General features: G+C 38.6%; 1 protein-coding gene across 1 annotated transcript in view; it reads left to right on the top strand.

The window, feature by feature from the left end:
• The window catches only part of RANBP3L (RAN binding protein 3 like), a 32,469-nt gene extending 9,798 nt beyond the window's left edge, over window positions 1–22,671 (top strand). Inside the window, exons 4-15 of the mRNA XM_034072876.1 lie at window positions 109–186; window positions 1,258–1,332; window positions 2,469–2,543; window positions 3,178–3,302; window positions 3,707–3,810; window positions 9,900–9,984; window positions 11,040–11,139; window positions 11,590–11,720; window positions 12,746–12,866; window positions 13,467–13,609; window positions 14,289–14,475; window positions 20,135–22,671. Coding sequence (XP_033928767.1) covers window positions 109–186; window positions 1,258–1,332; window positions 2,469–2,543; window positions 3,178–3,302; window positions 3,707–3,810; window positions 9,900–9,984; window positions 11,040–11,139; window positions 11,590–11,720; window positions 12,746–12,866; window positions 13,467–13,609; window positions 14,289–14,475; window positions 20,135–20,178 — 1,268 coding nt within the window. The 3' untranslated portion in view covers window positions 20,179–22,671. The remainder of the gene's footprint in view (window positions 1–108; window positions 187–1,257; window positions 1,333–2,468; window positions 2,544–3,177; window positions 3,303–3,706; window positions 3,811–9,899; window positions 9,985–11,039; window positions 11,140–11,589; window positions 11,721–12,745; window positions 12,867–13,466; window positions 13,610–14,288; window positions 14,476–20,134) is intronic.
• The last annotated feature ends 4,660 nt before the right edge of the window (window positions 22,672–27,331 follow it).

The following is a 27,331-nucleotide window of genomic DNA, read 5'->3' as shown; positions in this document are numbered from 1 at the left end:
GTCATTCCTAGAATTTAGTGTGTTCAGGTTTTAATTCCATATCATAACATTATGCTGAAATCTCCTGCCAGTCTGTCCCTGCAGAACACTGTATTTACTTTCCCTTAGATTTCATTAGTTGTTCCAGAAAACGTGCAAGATCATCATCTTTTACTCACCAGAAGTCTGACTCTCAGTTTAACACAGGTATGATGTTTAGCTTCAGTCATGTTCTAATTACTACAGTTTGTGTTCTCATCTGGTAAAGAAGATAAGTAATTTTCCTATCTAAGAAACATTTCTGCACTGTAGAAATACCGCAAGTCATGAAAACTTAAAATACCGATACTAATTTTCTGGTAATTTCAAATAAATTCCCTTTTGCATAAAAATACATGAATTTTCTATGCTTACATAGTATTACATAAAGTAGTGAAAAACCTGCATATTTTATATTGTTTCATTGGATTACTAACACAATCAGGAGAGGAGGAGGGCTGGAAAGAAGTGAGATTTCCTGGTTGGTGGAAGAGATCAGTGTTCCCTAGGCAACCCCTGAAAATGTGAAGCAGTTTCCAGAAGGGCCCCTCCTTCCATCCATCCAACAGCTGACCTGAAAGGCCTTTTAAGGACTGGGTATTACTTCCATATGAAATGCACACAGGTCATTGAGTCTACTGAGCAGAAGGACTCATTTGGTATTTACAGTGTTTAACATATGGACGGAACCAGAAAGTTACTTCTGAATTTAGGCATTAATATGTGTACACTGTGTTTTGTTTTATATAGTCCTGTGACACATCTGATTGTAGGTACAAAAATTTAAGATAAGCTAAGTCTGGTTTACTCTGAAAATTATACCAAGATCATAAATAAAAATTCACAGACATGGTAGAAGGTTTAGGGTATGCCTATACCAGAAAATAAAACAGGATGCAGGAGGGAGCACGAGTGTTCGACCTCTTGGTTGTCCACACTGCTTAACTGATAGCTCACTTCCTGGTTCTGTTTTGAACCTCTCAACTGGTGGTCTCCAACTGTTAGAGGGTGGGCTAGCCATCAGCAGAGTGCCTGGGCCAGGCTGTGCCACTTGGCCTCAGGGACCTCTCCAATTCAGCAGTATGCACATAACCTAACAGTCTACTTCAGAAAGTTGGTAGCTAGAAGTAATTGTTTATTCTACTGCCAATGATGGCATAACATCGAATTGGCTAACCTTACAGTTAATACATTTTTTTTCTCCAAACAAATGATAATTTCAGTCTCTCACCCTTTCAGATTCAACTTGCGCTCAGAAAAGAGGGAGATCGTGTTCCTTCACCATACTTCCTACCTTCCCTCCCTCCCATCCAGGTAATTAAAAAGAAAAAAAAGTAAGAAAATAACTAACTAACTAACTAAATAAATAAAACAGGTAAAATAATGAGCTGTACAGAAATGCTTTTTCTGCAGGACAAAGTTGAAATGCATTGTACAAGCTGGTATTTTGACAGGAGAAAGAAATGCAAGTTTCAAAAAAGGGACTGGCAGTTCAATAGAAGAAATGTTTTTTCATTTGCTGTTAAGGAATCTTGCAGTGTTAGGGAGGAATCTTTGAATAATTTGCAAATATGCATTTATACAGTGTACAAATTTAAGTACAAATTATACTTGAAAAAAACAGAATGGATTTGAAGTAATTACATGAGTTAGTTTGCTTGCAATTTAATAGTGATGATTCCTATAGAAATATAATTTTCTGTCCTAGGAGCCTGTCTTCCACCTAGCCAGTAACCCTGGGAGTATTCTCCCACTTAAGAGGAACAATGGAGGGCTCTTGAATCCTTGTCTCTTGCCAGAGACAGGTACTTGATGGACACTGACATAAAGGATTTCTAAATAATCTTAAGGGGACACAACATTGTTATAGGAACAAACCAAAATCTTTCTGCAAAGAAAAAGGAGTAATTGTTTGTGGAGTATTAGTTCTGTTGTTTTACAGGACATAGTACATGATTACCATCACTTTCTGGCTGGTGTTTGGTACCTTTATTAAAGCAGTAAAAGTACCAGTAGTGCACTGCCATCATTATAGCAAATTATGAAAACCTTTTTACCAGAACAGGGGGGTACACTTATTTATTCCCAGGTTCTTGAGCCTCATTTACACACCTAAAAAATGGCTAAAATTGGACCAGACAGGATTGCCATTTCAATGGATTTTGCAAACCAGCAACATCTGGTTTTCAATGCTGAAGAAGGATTTTATGAGTTTAAAACATCCATTAGTATCCAAAAGACTTCTGTCACTAACACAGCCAGAAAATCCATGGTGCTTTCGGTGCTGAAGTCTACCCACTTGTAAAATGAAGACAGTAAGTTATCTCAGTGATTGTGTTTAGATGGATGGAATATTGTTACCAGAACAGGGAGGGGTTTTACAGAAACATGAACTATTAATAGGAGTTTATTGTTACTCTTTATTAAAGTTTAAATTCCTTGTTCTGTAGTAAAGAAGAATAACATATTCATGACCTCCACTCTTCTTCAAAGAAACACTGATCTGATCAGCAGTACAAAACAAGGTAACCATCATTGCAGTATTTTTTCACTGTAGTTCCACAAAGATATTCTTAACAGATATAAAAACCCATAAAAATGACACCTTTTCTCTCTATGGGGTTCATAAGTTGTTTGTTTGATAGCATAGATACCCTGAAAGCTCTGTTATGAGTTTCTGCTTTGATTAGTTAATACCTGGGTAGACTGAACATAACTTCGAATAATGAAATTCCACATTTCTACCTGAATAACTGCACTCCAGGAGAAGGCAATAAAGAAACCTCTTGGCATCTGCAGGTGCAGGGCTAAATTTGAAATATCAGAAGACAGATCTAACACAGAGCAGTAAATATAAATGTAAAGAAATATTTAAATAAATAAAGTACAACTTATAAGTACAAATAAGTATATTTATGTATACAACATATACATACAACCTTTTATTCTGATAGGATAAAGGGGTTGCTGTCACTTCAGAGTTGCGTATTTTAGAAGGGATTACGATTTTACAATTTTTCAGAATATGCAGCAAGTAAACAACAATAAATGTTATTTAAATATGCATTGATTCTTTTAGTTAAAGAGGCAAAACACATATGTATGAGTTAAGTGTGAAAAAAGTCTTTGTTTAAATATTTTGTCTTTGTGTTTTGCAAGGATCCTTGTCGCAAAGTCAGTTGTGGAATGTCGTTAGACCTGCCATTTTACAACCCCCACAAGCCCTGACCTGTCCTGGAAGTCCTGTAGTATCTCTTGTGACTGAGAAAGAAGCACTTGTTAAGGTAAAAAGGAAAAGTAATTATTCCACTGCATGATTTTCAGGCAAGTTCCTGTGTCAATTGCAGTGGAATTGCTTGGATCACTGACATGGTATGAACTGTTAAACTCATTCTCACTGTGTCTGAAAAAACACCTCTTCTCTGTGGGCTGTCTCAGCTTTCAGATATCAGGGTTCTGTGGGCAAATCAGCTTTGGGAGTCTTTTGGATTTTGTTTATTTAGAACATAGTATTTTAGCATTTTGATTAAGGGTACTGGCTTAGTACACAGCTGGAGGCAGCTCTGCCAACTAACACATATATACATACAAACATCACATACCTCAGTAACTCTGGACTTCTAGCAGATACGTTTATAGCAGAAAATAACCTTGGTCTAATTAACTCACGTAGTTTTATTTTTCCTAGGTATTTGAAGACAGCTCCTACTCTTCAGCTGAGAATTCAATAAGTTCCAAAACAGCAGCAGGATCATCTATTACTGTGAACCTTTCTAGCTCTACAACAACACCGTAAGCTTTTATTTATTATATTTCTGTAACATTTCATCACTTGGTCTATGGCATGCCTTTTCTGTCCAAAGAATCTAACATGGTACTAAGCCCATGCTATCTACACCCACACAGTGCTCACTGGTGCTTGTGTGTGGTGCCAGGATTTGTAGGTGCTGACATGAGCTCCATATGCAGTAAGAAATGGACTCTGCCAGGAGTTAATCTCTGTGGGATATCTTGTTTCTCACTGGCAACCCTGAGGACAGAAACTATTTTAATTTGTCATGTAGTGTAGCTTTGGTAGTTCAAAATCTGTTATGGTTTTGAATGTTTACAGTCACATTTGTGTCCTTTTGGAGAACTCCTTTCTGACTGTGTAGCTGCTGTAGCTCATAAACAGATGCAGAGAGACTCAGGAATTAGCACAATATATTGGACATATTAGGAGATAGGAGATTAGGACATAAGAAACATGAAGAAAACTGTACAGGACTGATTTGGAAGACAAGGTGAATGCTACACCTGATGCTCTGCTTTTGCTCACACCAGACTGTTTGGCATGAACAGCTAGCTAGAGTGATTGTGGTAGGGTGCAGTCTTTGTGCAGACATGGGTTTGCCGGCATGGACTTAAGAATTTCTGCATGAGGAAGCTGACTTCCTTGGACTTGCCTCTGTATATGACTGAAAGAGCTCATACTAGTGCAAAAGTGGGCTATTACCTCTTGCTGGAGACCTGCTTATGAGAATGTTACGTCTGTGGTTAGCCAGCTTGGTGTCGGCAGGTTATTGTGTGGATATTAATACTGCTTGCTGAGGGTTGACGAGGGTTATTTACCTGGAAATTGTGAGCATAAGGAATACATCTGATACGTCAGTTATGATGAGGGAATGACATTTCAAAATTGCTAGGGCCACATATAACACATTTGCCATTCTCCCAAGAGAACACATTAACTGCAGAGGAGTCTACTTCAGCCTTCTTCATCTATGGCCCATCTTCTGCACCCACCATCTGAAATTCACAGTGCTGGGGTTCTGAGGAGGTAAGGGATTTTTAGATTCATAACTTGGATACTTCAGAATATTAGAGGGCAGATGCTCACTGTGATTTCAGAAGAGCCAGCCTGTCCTTTTCTATCACAACTAATGCTGTAATGATGCCTTGTGAGAATAACATGGAGCCACAAACATGCTGGATTTTTAGCTGATTCAGAATGATGGCAATGTGTGTTGAAAAGGTGAGGGAAGATGGTACTGACCTCAAAATCAATTAGTATCAACACTCCAAGTCTATTTACCTTCTCTCACCTGTATAATATCTAGGAAAAGATAGCTGAGAGGCTTTTTCCTGTGGAGTAGATGGACAGAGACGTGCAATTCAGTATTCTGATGTCAACAAGTTACAAGACTTAAAAGTGCTTATGGTATTTCTTTTCCTTCTTTTAAAGAGAAATGGCTAATCTGCAATTGTGGTAAATGTTGGTTTATTTGAGAGGCTGAAATCTAATTCAAATACATCTAGGTGCTTATGGCTCTGTTGGGATTGCAGGGAGGTCGTCTTCTACAGATCAGATTCTTCTGATCTGTACTAAGTGCCTGAGGCTTTAAAATACTTCAGTAAAATCTTTTTGTCATAGACATTTTCTTACAGGTAACTTGTCAGCAAGTATTCGAACATGCAACTTTACTAAACTCCATGTACGTGCTAAATAGTATTGAACATTGCAGCCAGACCTGCTTATTGCTAATAAAAGAACTTGTAGATGTGTTTTTAATTATTAATCAAGGTGTAAGTATTGATATTTATTTACAAAATAAAATGCAGAGAGACTCAACAGCAAGATTGCTGCTGCATGCAAATGTCCCTCTTACCTTCCTTCCTTTTCCACCTCTTCTCTATGTGATACAGTTCTGTAGAGAGATGAATGGAAGTGGTTTGTTACCCCTCTGCAGTTGCTGCAGCTATTTGTGTCCCAGGAAACCACCAGGAGTTCCATTTCCTGAACAGACTGTAGTAAACTGAAAATGAGAAATTTGCTGCTTCTTGATTCTGATTAAAAGCAAGGAGTTTGTGTTGTAAGTTACAGAAGTGTAATGTTGTGAAAATGCAGGCTTCTGACCATGTATTCAGCTTTGCACTAGGACTTGCTTGGAAAACTGCCAGGGTGCAAGGCCAGCATTGGACCTAGTAGCTACTCAGACCCTTCCGGACACTCTGAGGACAGTACCTGGCTCCCTTTCCTTAGAACCTTTCCAGTATCTTACACACATTTCTCCTGCTCCCATTCTTCCTTGTTAGTGGTCATTCCCTGAATTCAGTGCCTCTGTTTTTCATCTCCATGGCAATGCCATCACTTGCACATTTTGTTCTTACCCTGCAGCAACACAAGGGTACTGAGGTTTCAATAACAATCTAAGGCTGGCACTTCCAGTTAGCCCTCTTAAAAGAAAGATCCTGCACTGATTACTTTTTTCTTACATTTCTGAAAAGAATAAATCCATTTCCCAAGTTATTCATTTCAAACAAGGCTCTAGTTTCTGGTTTTTATCTCTTCTAGAGTTTTGTCCTTACTGAGTTGCTACTGGAGTGGCCTAGATGTAGCAGATGAAATTTTAGGATGGAAAGCAATCACAATTCTATGAATTTTAGTGGAGAGTTTTCTTAAGGAATAAGAAACTTATTAGTTTAAACACACATTCCCTGTCCATAGTCCCAGACATGTATGGAAGTCTTTAAGTTGAAAAGAGATTGATTCTCTGATTTCTCTTTCTTATTTGCTCTTAGTTTTAGCAACACATCAAGCATGAGAATGTTAAGGAATATTTTTTTCCTTACATGTAAAATGCAGATAGCTTATACTTGGAAATCCTTCATCCTATATGAAGAGGTGTAGTTATGAACACAGAAACTAAGTTTTAGAAGCAATCATCAAAGTTCTGGCCACAAACCCAGTTTATTAATAGGAGCATCCTCTGCGTGACATACGTGCCAGTAAGCCCTCTGAAAGGTGATAAATGATCTAGAAGAGCTGATAAGTGGTGCTGAATTATACAGTTTGTGACAAAACATCAGATCATCCTCCTGCCAAGTCATCCTTCTAGAAACAGACAAGAACTTGCCTTTGCCAGCAAAAGGTGCATTAAATAAGCATCAACAGAAAGTTTGAACAACCTCTAAGCCTTTTGTTAAACAAAAAACCAAACCAGCAGCAGGAACAACTTCCAGACAGAGAAGTTTACATTCTAGTGATTTTTATGAAAAATGGGTCCTGTTAATTTAAGTGGCTCTGTAATTAGCAGGTCAGATCACAACTGTACTTAGAACGTTCTTGAATATAATCCACAATTAACAACTTTTGACAAGTTGTGACTGTCACTATTTAAAAATTCATTCACCTACTCTTAAAATCTCCTGAGAAGTAAAAGGCTGACTGAGAGTAATTAAACTCAGGGTGACAGTGCAAAAAAACACTTCATGCTTTTCATTCAGGAAGGAAAAAGGGACAGAAGTGAAGCAGGACAAGTGTTGTTTTAATGTAGGTTTTGCCAAAACCAGTCACACTCCAGATCCTAAATGTGAAGTGATATATCTAGTATATGAAATTTTCTCCCCAAATCGTATTCCTAAGCTTAGTTGGCCAGTACCAAAGGATTTCAAGTATCTAGTTTTCTTCACTTCTCATTTTAAGGATATCTATGGAACAGGTGATTGAAAAGTGGAAGGAAGGTGTTTCTTTTCTGTTTCAGTTGTACCTCATCATAAATCATCTGCTATAACGCTTTCACATTTTTGGAGCATTAAAGTGAATTGAAATTGTGGGCACTAGAATACACTGCCTGTCTGCCTTTCCAAGACATTAGGTGGATGACAAAGGATGACCTGTAGGGCTCCAGGAAGTACAGTCCTCTAAAGGGTACCAGAGCTCCATCAACATGAAGGGATAACTGTTAATAACTCATTAAAGATTTTAGAGTAAGACACTTCCTGAGGAGGAGGAAGAGGTGGCATGTTGTTTCTCTCTATTTATTTGCTTTAAAGAACATCTTCAATAATGTTCATAAAATACAGTGTGATACTCTGTGTTCCTTTTTCTGAAACGTTATAAGGAGAATATCCTCAGATTTCAGAAACATAGAATAATAGAAAAGTTAGGGTTGGAAAGGACTTAAGATCATCTAGTTCCACCCCCTGCCAGGGGCACGGACACCTCACACTAAACCATGCAACCCAAGGCTCTGTCCAACTTGGCCTTGAAAACCACCAGGGATGGAGCATTCACAACTTCCATGGGCAACCCATTCCAGTGTCTCACCACCCTCACAGTAAAGAACTTCCTCCTTATATCCAATATAAACTTCCCCTGTTCTAAGTTTTATCCCGTTACCCCTTGTCCTGTCGCTACAGTCCCTAGTGAAGAGTTCATACCCAGCATCCCTATAGGCCCCCTTCAAATACTGGAAGGCTGCTATGAGGTCTCCATGCAGCCTTCTTTTCTCCAGGCTGAACAGCCCCAACTTTCTCAGCCTGTCTTCATACAGGAGGTGCTCCAGTCCCCTGATTATCCTTGTGGCCTCCTCTTGACTTGTTCCGACAGTTCCTTGTCCTTTTTATGTTGAGGACACCAGAACTGTACACAATACTTCAAGTGAGGTCTCACGAGAACAGGATAGAGGGGCAGGATCACCTCCTTCGACCTGCTGGTCACTCTCCTTTTGATGCAGCCCAGGATACAGTTGGCTTTCTGGGCTGTGAGTGCACACTGCTGGCTCATGTTCATTTTTTCATTGACTAACACCCCCAAGTCCTTCTCCGCAGGACTACCATGCATTTCCTTTTTGCCCAGCCTGTAGCTGTGCCTGGGATTGCTCCGACCCAGGTGTAGGTGTCCGGCTAGGGTTGTTACAAATAACAGGAAGGGATTCTATAGGTACATAGCGAATGAAAGAGAAACTAGGGAGAACGTGGGCCCCCTCCAGAAGCTATCAGGAAAACTGGCTACCCAGGATTTGGAGAAGGCTGAGGTTCTCAATGACTCCTTTGCCTTGGTCTTCAGTGGGAAAGGCTCTGAGCGCACCACCCAGGTCATGGAAGGCAGATGCAGGGACTGTGAGAATGAAGACCTTAGGCCCACTGTAGGAGAGGATCTGGTTCAAGACCATCTTAAGAACCTGAACGTGCACAAATCCATCTGCGGGTCCTGAAGGAGATGGCAAATGAAGTTGCTAAGCCACTGTCCATCATATTTGAAAGATCATGGCAGTCAGGTGAAGTTCCCGATGACTGGAAAAATAATATAACCCCCATTTTCAAGAAGGGGAAAATGGATGACCAAGGGAATTACAGACCAGTCATTCCCACCCTGAAGGAATCCTGTATGGTTTGGTAAGCCAACCTTACAAGTGTTTCAAGGTCCCTCTGAATGACATTCCTTCCTCCAGCATATCAACCGAACCACACAGCTTGGTGTCATCGGCAAACTTGCTGAGAGTGCACTCAATCCCACTGTCCATGTCACTGACAAAGATGTTGAACAAGACCGGTCCCAACACCGATCCCTGAGGGACACCACTCATTACTGGTCTCCAGCCAGACATTGAGCCATTGACCACAACTCTTTGTGTGCAGCCATCCAGCCAGTTCTTTATCCACTGAGTGGTCTACCTGTCAATTGATGTCTCTCCAATTTAGAGACAAGGATGTTGTGTGGGACAGTGTCGAACACTTTGCACAAGACCATGTAGATGACGTCAACTGCTCTACCCCTGCCCATCAGTTCTGTAGCCCCATCAGAGAAAGCCACCAAATTGGTCAGGCAGGATTTCCCCTTAGTGAAGCCATGCTGGCTGTCACCAAGCACATTGTTGTTTTTCATGTGCCCCAGCGTGCCTTCCAGGAGAATCTGCTCCAAGATTTTGCTAGACACAAAGGTGAAGACTGACTGATCTGAAGAATGTCCTGAAGAATTAAGTTTCTGGTTATTTATGTGGTCATTTTTTGTTTGTCTTTAATGCAAGGTGTACTAAGGCAAATGCATTAACGTATTTATATATTTTACAAAGTTTTAAATACTTCTATATCACATTCTTACATTATTTTTTCCACAGAATTCAGCTGCTTGAAGACAGAAACGTACAAAACATCAGCAATTCTGATTTTGTGTTTGGAGAAAACATGGTTGAGAGAGTTTTGGTAAGATCTGTAATTGCTGGCAGATGTTTTATGAAGGTTAATGTATTTGAGTATAATTATTTTCAGATAGAGATTCTTTTTAGCTCCTCATGTTCTTTTAGAGATGTGAGTAATTATGATTCAAATGACTGTTGAGGAGAAAATATCTAAATATTTACTGTAGGAGGGTTAGGCATCCATATCTTCCCCATCCAAGATATGTACTCTAATTACTAACTCATACCAGTATGCAGTGTTTCTCTTTTGTTCATTTTTTGATCTGAAAAAGTTTTTTTTTTTTTTATATTCCACGTAAAGTGAGACAGCTGCAAGATAAAAGAATGTGGTCCCCATCACTCTGATGGTTTTCATCATAACTGTTAAGAGGTGGGAGTAATAAATATGCTGGATAGTGTCTGTGTTGAACTAAATTGTGCGTACTGTGAGACAGTTTAATGGATAAAGTCCTAAATGAAACTCGAACAAAAAGGTGGTTTACAAGCTGAGGATGACTGCACCACTCAAAATGGAACTGATATTCATTTTCTAGCAGAAGTAGAATGAAAATGGTGTGCATATCTGCCAGTGAAAAAGCTTGGTCACCATTGGTCTGGGTTATGACTTATGACCAGGATTTAGCTACAAGGTAGGTGTTGAGCCACTGAGCATTGTAGGGAACCAGAAGCATTTATTTAGACATGCCTAAGAAATTTTATGTGCAAAATCTGAAGGTCATGGAAATTTTTAATTCCCCTGCTTTTAAATTTCCATGTTTAAACTATTCTTCTAGGGCTTAAGTGGTTAAACCAGAAATTAGCTGGTACATAAACAACTAAATCCTTCAGTGGATTTAAATCTTAATCTGGGATCCATACAAAGAGATCATTCTTCTCAGTGGAAAAATTATATACTCATGATAATAAAATTACCTCCAGTAGAGACTGAAATTGTATCATCTGGGTCAGTTTTTACTCTGAAGATACTACATTTGCTGAATGATTCCATGTTCTGTTTGATATGAAGTAACATTGCCATTTTGTTTAAATGGGAATTCTTATTTCCCCTGGGTTTTTTAGAGTCCTGAGAAGCATCCCAAGGTGTATAACAAAGCCAGTTCATACAAAGGGGAAATAACATCCACGCACATAGAACCTTGTCACATCAGTCCACAAACACGTAAGCAAACAAGTACAGTTAGCTTTATTATTATGTTTCACTGCTTTTTAGAGGATATAAAATAAGTGCTGGTAAATAATTTTAATCTACTCTCAAGTTGCCGTGTCAATAGCATGCTTGCAGTTTGTGCCAAAACCTGTGTTCAGAAAGCAGCTATAATTTGGTTTTTAACATTTGAACTGGACTAACTTCAGAATGAATCATCTAAGTTACTCAGGAAAGGTTAGGGTTTTACAGATTGGTACTATTTATTACAGATTGTTATTGTTTATTATTTGAAAATGCAGTGAACTTTGTGAGTGCCTTTTGGACTGCATATTTAACTATGATTTTAAGCTGCTTGTATTTTGTGACTGCTCAGGTAGATAAATTACTTTGACACAACTGAAGTCATAGGCCATCACGTATGCTAGTTTTATTGTCCTGGATTTCCTTTTTTTTTCCTTACAGAAACATCTCTATTGAAGAATGCAACACTAATTGAATCAGCAGCTGCTTGTATTTCCAAGCCAGTGAAGAAAATTCTGTTAGATAAAATTGAAGTTATAACTGGAGAAGAAGCAGAACACAATGTATTACAGGTGTGTATTTCATAAAGACTAGATTGTGAGCAGTTTTGTTGTTGAAAAGAACATTGAGATCCATTACAGATTGCAGCAAGCTGTAAATAACTTCAGTTTATATTTTGAATTTTCACTTTTTAAAGATATGCCTCTGCTAACTGATTATTCTGCAAGTTGATATTTTCTTTTTCAAATTATATCTGTTCATTTTGTAGTCCTTTTCAGTAAGTGACTGCTTCAGGATTTCATTCTGGAGTTGCATTTTATAAGCAGCTATACAGCAGTAACTAAACCCTCGAAATAAAAAAAAATTTGGGTAAAGACCTTTTTATCGCCAGCAATGTGCCGTCAGAGTATCCTGGTTAAACCATGACACAAAGTAATTAGTTTTATAGCTAATCTAAAATATTTTTCTGGCCCAGCAATACATACCTTACTTCTCTTCACCTCAAAAATGTAATGTTCTTAGGAAATAGCAATGACATATGATTTTAAAAGTCTTAACATTGAACATTACATTATTTTATCATGGAATCATAGAATGGTTTTGGTTGGAAAGGACCTTAAAATCATCTAGTTCCAACGCCCCTGCCATGGGCAGGGAAGTTTTATTGTTGATTAAATCTTCTGTCTTGTCAGAACATGAAAATTTTATCCTCTTTCTAGTAGTACTCTCTTAGTAGTGGTACTGGTATCCTGGTCTGTATAATGTTTCTAATAGGTGGGGGAATAAGGTTGTAGAACAGTTGCAACAAATTCAGCTGTGTTAGTGGATATCACAGATGAAGAGCTAAGACAGATGAAATAACTTAAAAAGTAAACTGGGATTCATGCTGAATGTTTTCCATGACTAGCAGAATGTTTAGCACAGATCTGGAAGCAGTTTCATTTTAAGTAATTGTGGTGATCTACCTATGTTTCTGTATTTGTATACATGCATACGGACATGTTAAAATCTGTATCAAAAGTTTTAAAAACATAAAGTTTTAGAACCGATAAAATTAACATTGGGTGGCAATTTTCATCATGTATTTCTTTTTCAGATCAACTGCAAGCTCTTTAAATTTAATAAGCTTTCTTTAACTTGGATTGAAAGAGGCAGAGGCTCCCTGAGGCTTAATGACACTTCTAGCAGTAAACACGGCATGCTGCAGTCAAGGCTAAGTAAGAATTAAAGACCAAAATTACACGGACACACAAAACACTAAATAACTTGTACTGTTGCTGGCCGGAATAAGTTTATTTCAGAATATTAACACTGAGTACCTAGCTTTATTTAAGTCAAGTTGCTGAGAATCTTTTTAACATTGCCTGACAGAAGTTAGCTGTATTACAGACTGAGGCATTGGGGATTTTTCACTCAGTTTGTATACTTGTGCTTATATATGTTGTTAGCTTCTGTGTATTTTTACTGCAGCGTATAATTAGCTCAGTCACTAGCCTGACAGTTTGCTCTTTGTTGATTGTGCTTTTGCAGGAGCACTGTTTCAAGTCACTTCTGGAATGTTGTTTTTCCTGTGCTGTCATGTTTTCATACTGTATTACACCGTTTCAGCAGGTTATTTGCTTTGTATGTATTGAAAGAAGCTAATGTCTTTGGGTATTTAAAAATAATTAAAAAAAAAATCCACCATGTCAGGTTTTAGACCAAATTAAAAATACTTATTTATGAAAATATTAGTTGTATACAAATGCTAGAGAAAACTACTGCAGTTAAAATGCAGATGTCTCCAATGACTTATCATATAAACCTTTTCATTTTAGTTATGCGAAATCAAGGCAGTTTGAAACTTATTCTCAACACTCGACTCTGGGAGCAAATGGTTATAAAAAGAGCAAACAGAAAGAGCCTGTGCTTCACTGCAACAGCCCAAGAGGACCACTCTGTTCAAGTATTTCTGATTCAGGTAAGCAAGACATAAAAATGCCACACAAATACACATTTTTTTAGGATTCTGAAGACCTATCTGAGGCTTTGGTTTTAGCAAATGGCCTTCTGTGCTCTGTTGTGCTGTGCTTAGCTTAGCTGTTACATAATTTTTATTATGAAATGAGCTATCCCTCAGTATTAAAAAAAAGGTGTGAAGATGGGATATGGCCTTATGACAGACATTTCCAGACTGTGGTTCACGTACCACTAATGGAATTGATATCAGTACCCAACTTGATGATGCTCATCTGCTCAACAACAGCAGCAGAATTCATGGTATCTTTAAATTTTATAATCACAAGTATTTTTCTTTGTAGTTAGGTTTTAAAATTCTTATTTATTCTCCAAAATAAAGTGCAAGTTTATTCTTACTTCTAGAAACATATTCAGGAAACGGAGCCGTTCTTCAGGAGAAATAATTTCCAAGCTTGCTCTTGTAACTATCGAGAAAATAATCAACAGCTACATATTACAAAACACAACCACTTAAAGCTGACTTTATTTAATTTTATTTTCTTAAGTGTGAATCTCTAATGGATTGTTTTGATTTAAAAGGACAAAACACAGCTTTTTCATTACTTTTGAAAATTTCTCAGCTTCTCTGTGAAAAGAGATTTTTTTTATTGGTTTGGCTGTGTGCATTTTATGTTCTGCAGGCAAGCTCAAAAGACACTGGATACCTGTATGCAGCAATTCATCATCGCCTTGTGGCACTGCGAAGCTTTGCTGAGCAAGAGCCTGATGCTTATCAAATAGACACAGAGTCAGAAATCACCTTTCATCCATTTAGCAGTGATGATGAAGAAGATGAAAAAATAACTCAAGTGAGCAGCAGTGGATCTGGTAAGCAGAATTTTCCCAGGAATACTGTAATCCTTTCAGGATATTTTCTTGTTAGCAATGAAAATTAGTTTGGTTTGGTTTGGTTTTTTTTTCATGCTGAATGTAACTTCCATCTGTTACAGGTACCCCTTTTCCAGTAGAAGATGGTAATTCCTTTTAGTATTTTGATTTACTACTGTTAAAATGCAAGGCTTTGCCAGATCAGTTATCCATACATCTTTACAGCAGTGCAATACTCTTGAGAAAAGGATGGGGGTTAAGAAATTTCAATATTGAATATTAACTATTCAATATTAAATTCAAATAAATCCAATATTAATAATTCAATATTAAATATCAATATTGAATATTCAATATCAAAGTATCCTAGAGGATTCTTCAATATATTTCAGTAGAAATTACTACAGGTATTGAGATATTGGTTGTTCCTTGAATAAGTGAAAGCTGAGACCATTCACAACATCACTAACGGCTTGAAGCATAGCAAGTTTACTAAGGTATTTATTAAGGTCCTTTCCAACGCTAACTGTTCTATGATTCTATTACTCTATTATGCAATGGTTAACTTCATGTAAAATACAGATTCTTAATTGGCTGGAACAACTACCTCACTAGGAAATTTGCAGGTCAAGATTTACATACCAGTTTTGTAAGCTTTCTTCAACATAATAAAAATGTAGGCTCCTCAAGTGGAAAACTGCGACTAAAACAAGATATAAGGGGCAAGCTGCTGACTTCATCCTTCTCTAGAAGCTGCTAATACAGCTCACAACAAGGCTTGGGGCACATTTGCAGAAAGCAAGGCAGAAACAGCTGTCAGACTTAAAAGCTCTTATATCTTAACAAAGGACATTTCTGGGCAGATTGACTTGCTTGTGCCAAACTGCCACAGTGAATACAGGAGATGCCTATTATGCTTGATTTTGTAATAGAAGGACTACAGCAGGCATGTTTGAGTTGTTCATAGCATTAGTTTCCCTCTGCAACTGAGAAGCATACTGTCTTGGTATCATAAATCCTTTCTTTTAACAACTATTCAACAGGAATCAAGTCATATACAAGTAATAGCTACAAGTAACTGTTTCCTTAAGTAAACAAGTGATTTCTTTTTCTCCATAGGCAAGTAGGTTGCAGTTTACAGTGCTTTTTCTCATTATTGTTTTTAGCTCCATTTCAGTAGCATCCACTGCTCTAAACAAAGCACAATGGTCTTATACAACATTTTCTCACAAATACCTTTTTCCTGTTTACGAAATGAGAAAATTGCTAGTGCTGAGAACACACTGGATTGCTCCCACAAAATCAAACATTACCTTTCTAATTCCGAAAGACTGTCTGTTGACTTTACAAAGAGTTTCTGGTAACTTGAAAACTGAATAGAGCTTGATACCTTTCCAGAACTATTAATGATGAAAACTTTGTTTTTTTTAGGGAGGGAAATAAAAAGGTGGGGAAAGGGGGAAAGGTGATTTCAAAGCAGTGTAGGAGCACATATATGCAAGTTAAAATATTTATTTTGATTTGCAGAGACTCTGAGACAAATATTCAGATGTCAGTGAGCAAACAGATTCTGAGATAGGAGTGTCAGGTGCTGTTTGATCTTGACCTTTTAGTTTGAACATCTGTCCTTCATTTATGCCCATTACCGACAGCAGTTGTAACAATCTCTTTCAAGTGTGTTTTTTGATGACTTCTAACATTTCCTACTTATCTTAACCTTGTTGGTTATTCTCAGAGCCAGAAGGTTATAATTTTACATACATTTCAGTTAATTGTATCCAATTCTCACCCGCAGACATTAACATCTTACACATGCTTGTCCTTTGAACTCCAGTTTCCAAAACAGGAAGGAAAATAAACCCAAGGTTTATTTCCACAGGTTTTGGACAGGGTGAGGTCAATTTTAAGTACCAGCACAGAAACATCCACTTGAATGCATGAGATCAAATACTGTTTCATTTTCATGCTTCCATTTTCATTGAAGGATGTGTGTGAATAAGTCATCTTCTTTTTATCAATATAACTCTGTTTCAGAGATTACGTCTCCTTAACACTAGATAGATGCTAAGAAGTGTAAATTCTCAGTGACTTACACTTGTTTCACTACAATAAATACAAGATAGTATGTCTGCATTTTCTTTCACTCTATTCTGTTTAGTCTTAAAAAAAAAAAAGCTCCTTCTTTACTTAATACCAGCAATTTCCTTCTTGTTAAACTAAACTAACACAGTCATTGAATCATAAAATAGTTAGTATTGGAAGGGACTTTAGGATCATCTAGTTCCAACCCCCTGCCATGACAGGGACACTTCCCACTAAACCATGCCACCCATGTCTCTGTCCAACCTGGCCTTGAACACCACCAAGGATGGAGCATTCACAGCTTCCCTGGGCAGCCCATTCCAGTGCATTTACCCTTACAGTAAAGAAAATATATATCATATATATATTTATAATATATTTATTTATATATAAAATATATATACCTAATAAGTGAAGCATTATTACAAACATTAAAGAGATCCTATATGTTTGTAAGACATTTCTGTAAGATTTTTTACACACAATTCTTCACTATAGCGTCCACAGGATGTTAGTCCTGTATACGGACAGTATACAAGGTAGTAGAGATACTTTTGCCATTTTACAAATCCCCTATAGATATTTATTCCCTTAAATTTTTAATTTAATTGCTTTACTTTGAAGTAATCATTAATTTCACAAATTCCATAGAGAATAAGTTGCTGTACCTGGTATTTTTATCAGATCATATTTCATCAGTTACAGCTTGGGTATTTTCACCCACAAATGGGTCTGTAATTCTGAGTAGAGAGAAATAGAACAGTTCATCTTCAAAGAGATTTTGAGAGTGGGTGGGATGCATAACTCTCTGTGAAGTTGTCCTGGGTTCAGATGCAACAGTTAATTTTTCTCCTTGTTAGTAGGAGGACATATTTATCTTTTCCCACTAACTACAAAGTGAGCTAAGGAGATTAATGTAGACTTGAAAGCAAACTTCTAGGCTGACCAAAGTCAAACAAATCTCTTTTTCATCTTTTCATTGCTAATTCATTTCTCTAAGTATCGTAATGTATTTGCCTGCAGTTATCTTTGTAGTATCTAGCTGAAGATAGATAAGCAGAATTCTTTATTATGCATATGAAATTTTTTCTCACTAAATAACAAAAAACCCAATGAAAAATGCTGATATGACAGCATGTCAATGATGGGACCAAGAGTGCTCCTTTCTGAGGGAAATGCCACTGGCCCCAGCTGCATGACTCTCCCCTTTCATTTTTCTTTCTTCAGACTTGCAGACTTTACATTCTTTGATATGTGGTAGATCTGCTTCAACATATAGAACAAAGAATTACACTTAGGCAGGCTTATACAATAGCCAAGTAAAGAAGCATGGTCTTCGGGTAGTGCAATGAGCTGTACCCGACCCCTGTGGGTGAAGAGGACCTAGCACCCTATGGGTCTGTGTCTAGGCATGTTCTGCAATGACTTATATGTCAAACTACTGCCCCCACCTCCTTCTGCTTTACTAATAGATCTGAACCATTGATTTGGGCTTTCCTATATGTTGGCAGACCTGTGTCAGGTATCTGTGCAGATACAAGTTCTGATTCCTGTTTTTTAAGCACCTTGACTACAGCCAGTTGCAAATTCAGCACATGGGAGTACTGAGTTGCACTGCTAATAAGCATAACTTCCACATATAGATACTGGATATGAAGTTCTTTAATGCAGACACTGTGTAAGGTGCCCATCTCTTTCCACTGGCAGCACAAATAAAGTACCAATGCCAGCCTCAAAAAATCATCCTGACAGAACATGGATCTAGAGCCATATAGCCTAAGCTTGCCATTGGTAGCAGCTGATCAGAAGTCACTACTTGGACCCATAAGTGACTAAGATGTCTCTGAAAATGTTACTCCTTGCTTCTGACACTTCTCAGAGATCTTCCATGTTTTTTTCATAAGCATAAGGAGATTCTGTCCTTGCTCCAAAGGAATGCATTTTATTTACATTTAGAGATAAGTCCACCATGGTGATCAGAAATAGTAGAAAATCTTTTGAATTGCTGAAACCCTGTTAGCATTTAGAAAGAACTGTTACACCTTGAGAGACACAAGGCATTTCTTTCACAGGGGAGTACAAAATGCCAGTCATAGTAGAATAGCATGGGGCTGTAAGTAGTATGGTTCCCTTTCCTGATTTTGCAGGAATTTGTTCATTTGTATCCCTGAGGGGAAACAGAAGCTGGAAAAGTACATGTGAGGGACAAGGATGTCAGTGTCACCAGGCAAAGAAATGTTTTATGCATTATTCCTTATAATGCACCTCATCAGTAACTCTCTTAAATCCTCTCCTAACTTCATCCTGATAGAGGGTTCTTCTCTTTTGATTTTGATGTCCCCTGTTTCCTAGCATGTGATTTTCTTTCAAAAGCTATTAGGGTGAATTCAAAGATGCTGAAGTCTAGAATTTGTTAAGTCCCAAGAACTGTCTCCATACGTAGCCATAGACCTAGAGAGAAGACCAAACTGTGCCAAGACATAGCGTGGCCCATATGGGGCCAGCAAGACTTCCATGAATTTTGGAGACTACAGGTGTAGAGAACCAGTGTATCACAGAAGTGCAACTTTCATTTCATTGTAGAGACTTCTTTGAGTCCACTATAGGTGTACCTCCTGTGTTGGCCTCATTAGGGCTCTCATCTCTTGGTGTATACCAAGATTTAAAATGTTACAAGAGCTTTTTTTAAGTAAAAAACTTAAGTTCTTAAAGGAACTACTGTTCAGCAACACCACAGGAACTCCTGAAAAGCTGCTATTTTTGTTCGATGTTTCTTGTTAATTAAATTCTTCTCAACTACTAAGGATTCCACTTCATAATTCTAACGCATACCTGATAGGGATTAAAACTGAGGAAAACTTAAGAATTTAATTCTTTGTTGGAGTCCAAGTTTCTGTATGCTTTCCAGCAGACATCAGTAACTTCTAAAGCAGAGAAGAAAAGAGCTCTCTGACTGGCTTTAAATGCTGCCATATCAGAAAAGAGACAGGGAAATCAAATCTAATATTCTGACAACTGCAAGGTCTTTTATTTCACCTGCTAGAGGTTTAAAACCATTAGTAAGTATTTAGTAGTGGCCAGATGGCAGCAGCAATTTTTAAACAGATACGGTGTTAGTCTATTTTGTATCAGGCATTAGTCAGCTATATCTGCTTTCTGCAGATGAGTCAAATCGTAGAGATTAAGCACAAAGCCACCCCTGCATAATTTATCGTGACCAATGAGTTGTTTGAAGATAGGTAGTATTTCTCACAGTTTACTGAGCATCTATTATCAAGTGTGCAGTGTTCCCCTTATAAAGTGAGACTGTTTGCATCCCAGACACATTGTCTGACCTAGACATCTGAATCCTTAGTCTTTATGTGCTTGTCTTTATTGACATGGGGGGTCACAGGCTTCATTCACTATTTGCATGCTCAAATATTTGCGAATAATCATGTGTTATCTAGTTAGATATTTACCTAAACCACACTGATCATATCCAAACTTTAACCTTCTGCTTCAGTATTATGAAATTCCAGATTGTTTCAACATGAGTAGGCTCGAATAAGCAATATTGTTTAAAACTCTTTTTCAGATCATACTAGATGGAACCACAGGCAGTCAGTAGCCTGCTCATGACACCTACCAGAATTTACAACAGCATAATTGAGAACACATCTTCCCAAAATGTCTAAACTGACTCATTGAGGACGGAATCAGGTCCTGGAGGAACGAAAACAGATGCATTTTGCTTATGACTTTCAATCCGAGATTAATTTTAGGGACAGCTTAAGTTTATTACATTGAGAAAGAACTTGAGATGCACTTTCGGGGATTCTAATCAGCTGGCTTTGCACTGAGATGAGAATGACAGAATGGTTTCCAGTATTGAAGAAGTGTTACAAAGGCTTCAGATTTTAGAATTAAATATATTTAGATGCATTATTACACTAAGGAATTACATAGAGAATAAAAGATTTATTCATCATATTGATGGATAAAACCACATAACCATAAACTGATACATGTGAAGAGATTTGCATCTTTATATAAGAGATACAGTTTAAGAGCTTTAAACTGGGCTTCTCTGCAGACATTTATTAAAAACTTAGTGGTAGCGTTCAGCACCCTGCCTTTAGTACATGAAGCAGAACTGTGACTGGCAATTTAGCATGGCCACGGTCTATAGAAACCAGGTCTACAGAAACTAGGGATTTTTTTCAGTTTGTTTTGAAAATATCTGGAGTTGTATACTGGTTGTAGGATTTTCTTACAGGGCAGAGAACCATGGTCTGCCTTTACAGCAGTAAACACCAAGAGAATTCACCACAAAGAACTGCAAGCCAGGTCTAGGGGGTGTATGAGCTTTAAAAACTATGAAAGTGTATCTGCGTGTGCTCATGAACACCTTTTCAGTTGCACTGAAAAGCAGTTGCACTGTTAATTGTCCTTTTGATACCCACAAATAAATGCATGCACAGTATAGCTGGATATCTGCATAGAAATTTTTCTTAAACATGTGAAACTACCTGAGATTACTTCTGCCTTAGTAGTAGCTATCCCTAAACAGTGTCATTCCTTGAAATACATGAATGTTATACATCCTGATGTGTGCAATAATACAAACAGTGCCAAAGACCTGTTCACTCTGTAAAGGGGATTGCACAAATTACTGCCTAACCATTCTCACGAGGAATTAGGAAAATTAATTCTCTCTAATGCCACCTGTGAATTAAGACTTCCCAGGTCATTCATAAGCCTGTGCACTGAACAGATGCACGCACTATTTATGCTGTGTTGTCCATTCATTCTGTCAAAACATAAAGAAGACATGTCTGTAATAATTCTGCAGCCATTGTCTGCTGTCTTGTGTGCTGCTGGGTTACCAAATATTGTCATCCTCAGAGCTCAAACCATGTTCTGAAATATCTGAAGGCCTATTAATTAAGGTAACTGTAACAATTTCTCATTCTTAAAAGCTGCATCACACCTGAAGAGCCAAATTACGATGTAGTTCTCCCATCTGAACATATGTATGAAGTTGGGAGCCTAACAGCTTCTCCACAATTTCTCCATGCCCTGTTGAGTGTCCACATGAAGCTGAACTAGCATCTAGATTACACTGAATCCTAAACAGCCTGCTGAAACTAGCACTTGTCTGACACTGATTTAGCATCTGGATGACAGTAAGGTGAAGTGGGACTGGAATTTTGCCTTTAGGGAATGAGGAGTGCTTCACAACAGAACACCTGTGTCAGACAGCAAAGCACTGGCATTCCCTTTGACTCTTCAGTTTGCCAATAACAAAAACGTTCTTTCCATAACTAGCTATACAGTGTGTCTCTTCTATCAGCCTCACTCCTGACCACAACAGTATTTGCATTGGTGATCTTCCTATTTCATTTCTGCAACTCAGGAACAAAGCTCCACATTATAAAAATTTCAGCAATTGTAAAAACACGGCAGCCATATGTATTTAGCAACAGGTCATGGTGATAACTTTGCCCTAGAGTTCAGCTGGCTATGCACAGAATGCAGACTTTGATTTCAAAGTCTGTTCTGATAATCAAAGCCTTCCGTGAAACAGGATTTAAGCACCTAAGTGTCATGATATTCCCCTAAATTCTACTACAGCTGTAAAATCATTGGCAAACGGAGTGTTCCAGGGAAGGCACAACAGAACTTTTGCAGACACAGGACTTAAACTTTGTCACTTGCTGTCACAGCATAAGGAACAAGGCTTGTTCACAATAAACTATCCTGATCTGCCTCTTCCCCATGTTGTTACACATGCACAAGTATACAAACACACACACTCATGTGGACACACGCATTCTCTAACATGAAGCTATGTCTCCTAAAGCTGAGGAGAAAAAGAGATTTTTAACTATTCTAAAGAGTTTGGATACTGTGGTAATAGAGGACATACAAACACACGTGTTTCTTATATGAATTTTTACTCTTGAGAGCCTAATTATTCTATTTAGTCTCATTGCACTAAAATTGTTTCTCAAGGCAGAAGGTATGCTAATATGTGATATATTAACTCAGTTTTGAAAATGTAAAGTTTGTCATTTTTAGGACAGCTGGAGCAACAATTTCTGTGCCTGATCAATAAACAATTTTCTTACAGCTAGTTGTGTTATTTTGTGTCTCTGTTAGAGCTTTCCACAGACAGTTCCTTCCATGCTGCAGAATTTCAAGCCTGCTTTCCTAAGGAAATGAGATTTAAACCATTGTTGTGTACCTCATCCACCAGTGTGTTAGACCTACTTCCAGCCCACTGTTCAGTTTCGGAAAAATCAGATGGGAGGTAAAAAGCTCAGATACACCTGAAGTTCCTCAAGGAAAATGACAGTTACTGAGTGACAGAACTCAGAGGAAGGTATCCTTTGAGGAAAAAGCTTCAGGGTAAGCTTGGTGTGAGCTTGGTATTTCCTGTGAGGCTTGTGGGGCCGAGTGGCTCATTCCTGTTTCTGAACAAGCTGCAGCATTTTCTGGAAGGGAGGAGAAAGAAACCATAGAGGGATGTACAACTGAGATTACTATTGCTGCAGCCTGTAGAGGGTTGTATGGATGTGACTCAAATCAGCATGAAACTAGATGTCACACATTTTGCTGCTTGTGGAGCGACATGTTCTTCTATGTTCTTTTCAGATGAATGTTATTTATTTATTTATTTATTGTTACTTATTTCTAACAAATTCCAGTGATTAATTTATATACATAATGGACTGAAAGCTCTTCTGTATTAGTGCAGTAATAACTTCCAAAAGCAGGGAAAACTGACAATTCCCAATATAAGGATACATTTGCAGATATTTGACACCAAGCTTGTGAGTTTCTATCAAAATCTACATGGATGGGATAGCTTAAATGGCTTATTTTCATCATGGAGGTAGTTTTATCTCTTTCTATATCTTGTTGCTCAGGTTTTTATGTCATGATCTTTAGTGACCTCTGAATTAGTTTTTGCAAACTGTAAAGTTGAGAGTTTAGTAATGTCTCAGGTGAATGAATGAGTATGCAAAAAAACCTTCAGCACATGTGATACAGCTTTCAGGGCTACTGACAGCCTGTGCAACATGGACAAGGAGGGAAAGAGCATCCTCTTGTCCCTAGCTGGGTTTTAGAGGACCAAGTGCTGGGGCATGCTGGCAGGAAAATCCAGAAGAACCACACATAGCCTGTTGCACAGCAATTGCCTAAAAAGTGTAGTTCAGATTCCTGACCTGTCTTCCACAAACTCTTATTACAAAACAATGTTTCTGGTGCTGTTTAAGCATATTCAAATTGATTCTGAAATGGTGAAGTCAGTCACGTAAGTCTGCTTCAGGGATGGTGTAATTTGCTCTGCATTAGCAAGGAATGGAAAGAAAAGAAGAAAAGTAAATTTCTGTATTAAAATGTGTGTTAATGAAAGTGTGGACACAAAAGCTTGCCCCTCTCGTTGGCTCTGTCTGAAAGAAACCCTCAATAATTTGCATTCATAAGTGCATTTTTATTTAATTTTCCTTTTTTTTTTTTTTCCTGAAGCATTCTCTTCATGCTTAAATTCCCCTATTTCACAATTTATGAAGCAAATGACCCAACTGTGTAATCACTGATGAGGGACGTAAGTTGCAAGCAAAATGCAAGCATATATGGACAGAATGTGGGATCAGAAAATCAGTCAGAATACATCAGCTAATGTGTTAATCCACCTGTAAGAGTCTGATGTGTCACACAAGTGACATGTTCTCTAAGCATTAATCTGGAGTTCTCTTATGAATAGTCAGAATTAACAGATGTTCAGCTGGACTCAAAATCTGAGGACTCAGTGCTGTGCAAGGTTACAGTAATGGTCTGTTTACCTCCTCCTCTGTGAATGCAGCTAACACTGGAAGCATTATCATTTTCAACACAAAGACAGAACTATCATTTTCAGGTACCAGTAGACTTAGGGGCATATAAAGGAAGTTTAAGGAATGCCAATGGTTGGATTAGTTAATTATATTAACTGGTTATTAATTAAATGATCACAGAAAGGCATTACAGGCTTCAATAAGGAATAGAAATGAACACTTGTCTTAGATTGTAAGTGTACTGGAATATATACATTCTTTAGGATGAAAGAGGGCTACATTTGGTACAGTCGTGCATTGCCACTTCTGCAGCTAGTATGACTTAGGAATAATTTAGTGTAACAAATTTTTGCAATTACATTGTTTTGTAAGACAGATTATTTTACATCTGCTTAATAGTTTTTTGTTGTTTATTTTTTTAAGTCCACTATATAATTTGAAGAATGTAGAGCTAAGAATGCCCATTTTCCTATGGAGTTGTATGTTGAAATTTACCTCATGTATTCTAACTCCTTGGTGTCTAAAATGGCCATTTTCCTTACCATAGGCACTACTGAGGTGTCTGTTTCCATGAGGAATTTTGAAGTATTCCAGGCCCAAAAAACAGTTGGCTGTTGTCAGCCAAGGGCTTAAAAAGTTATTACAGTGGGAATTCACCCCTGCTCCACACTTATATTATAGAAGAGTACCACAGTAAAATGCTTGTGCTTATTAATTTAATTCTATATTAACCAATCTGACCCTTAATGCACTTGTGTATGTTGCTCTGAAGTCACTGAAGATGGGTTATGACATGAAGCATGTCGTATGACACAAATTGTGAACATGTCTCCAAATAAGTCCAGTGTCATCTGACAAGTAACATGTGTCTTGTTCCTGTGTACAAGTATATGTTCAAATCAAAAGATATAGTAAGGGAGAAGTTAAGTAGTGTCTATCAAATATTTTGTAAATAGATTCATTTACAAAGACCTCATTCTGAGAACCCCAGATGAATCACTTCACACTCCAAGCCTCAGGTCTGCTTCCAGCACATTAGAATGTCATTTACTGTTTTGAATTTACATTTTAGAATATATATTTAATATCTTATGCTTATAATGCTTGCTGTGGTCATTAATTCAGAAGATCTTGCATAGCCTCAGAGTAGAATACTGCTCCACATTCAAGCTTGCCTTGGTTGATGCTGATTTGTTTTGCAAAGAAAGATCAAACCAGTTCAAAGAGGTAATACATGAAGCACAGAATATTACAGGAGAAGATTTAAGGTCAGATAAGTATAAAACATTCGTAACAGCTGTAACTTTTCAAAACCTATTATATCCTTTTCGTCTCCAGGAACTTGTATTACCTACTGCTTTGTGCAATCCAAAAGTTAATTGTTATACAGAATGAGGCATTTTCTGATTAGCAAGGGAATTAGTTGTGTTTAATTACTCCTCTGGTAATCTGGTTTATGGTGGTTTCCTTCAAGGCTAAGCTAATCAGTAGATAGAAAATCCTCCTATCCGTCAGTGAAGACCAGATGGAATTCTTATACAAGAGTAGGGAAGGGCTGGAAGGCTTTAGCTACTCTCATTTCCTAAGACTCTCTTAGCAAAGCACTGTAGAAGGGTGCTGCACTGACAGGTAAAAGCCACTGCCCCAGTCCCTCCCCACAGAGCCAGGCTGTGACTTCCCGAAGGGAAAAACACAGGCACAGGGTGAGTAATGAGACAAACATGTGTAAACAGGCTTTCAGTGCAGCAGGGCTGTCTGTGGAAGCCAGTGCCTGAGAAGCCAGTTATTATTAATGATGTAAAAACCCCACATTAAAAAGTAATCTAGATCAATTATTTATTTGGTGAGTTTTCTACCTGGGCTTGCCAAACACACTCACATGTCCTCACAGTGCTGCTTCACAGTTCTCTCTCAGGAGAACTGCTTTCAACATTGCCTTACTGTGCTTTCTCAGACATTGCCGTAAATACAGTAAGGGCAGAGTAGTCACAAATAAGAGACGGGCTTCTCAAGCTACATGTTTCTCTTAGTAATTTTAGAACACAAAACCTGTTGTGTTTTTCTAACTTTCAAAGGCCTTTTCCTCAGACTATTGCTACTATAACTACATGAGTCTGTAGTGAGACGAGGGTCAGTCTCCCAAGTAACACAATAGGACAGAAGCTAATGTCCTCAAGCTGTGCCAGGAGAGGTTTAGACTGGATATTAGAAAAAAATTCTTCACAGAGAGGGTGTTCAGGCATGGGTACAGGCTGCCCAAGGCAGTGGTGGAATCGCCATCCTTGTAAGTGTTCAAAAACCAAGCAGATAAGGTCCTCAGTGACATGGTATAGTGGTGGACTTGGCAATGCTGGGGCAAAGGTTGCACTTGATCTTAAAGGCCTTTTCCAACCTGTGATTTGAAACAAGTGCTGTGATTCAGACCGGTTTAAGCCAGCTTCCCAGTGAGACACCACATCGAGGCCCACCTCAGTATTTCCCTTGTCCCCATCAGCTAGAACAGAGGACAATACCTGCCTTCAACGTGCACATTGCCAGCGTACCAGAAAGCCGAGCGCACGGCGGGGGGGCCGCAGGCGGCATCCCCCAGTGTCGGTGGAGCAGAGGCACCGCCGCAGGGGACCCAGCCCCTCAGTAGGTCCGGTGGAGCCAGACATGAAACCCGCACACCGGCCTACGTGCCCCGAGCCCCGTCCCGCCCGGCCGCCAAGAGAGAGGAGGAGGGGCACCCGGGATGGGGGGTGAAGGGGCTAGGGAGGGGTACCACCAGCCCGTCCGGCGCATGCGCAGTTCTGAGCGCCGGGAGAGGGCGGCAAGCAGGACAGTCCCCGCCACGCGCTGTGCCCACCCCCCTGCTTCTGTCCGGCGCCGTTCGCGGAGGAGCGCGCATGAGCTCTCGACGCCCCGCCCCCTCAGCCCCGCCCCTTCAGCCCCGCCCCGCTGGGGGG

This window comes from Melopsittacus undulatus, chromosome Z (assembly GCF_012275295.1).
Source record: "Melopsittacus undulatus isolate bMelUnd1 chromosome Z, bMelUnd1.mat.Z, whole genome shotgun sequence".
NCBI lineage: Eukaryota > Metazoa > Chordata > Aves > Psittaciformes > Psittaculidae > Melopsittacus > Melopsittacus undulatus.
Note: the sequence above shows the minus strand (reverse complement) of the source record. Positions and strands in the feature narration are given on the sequence as shown.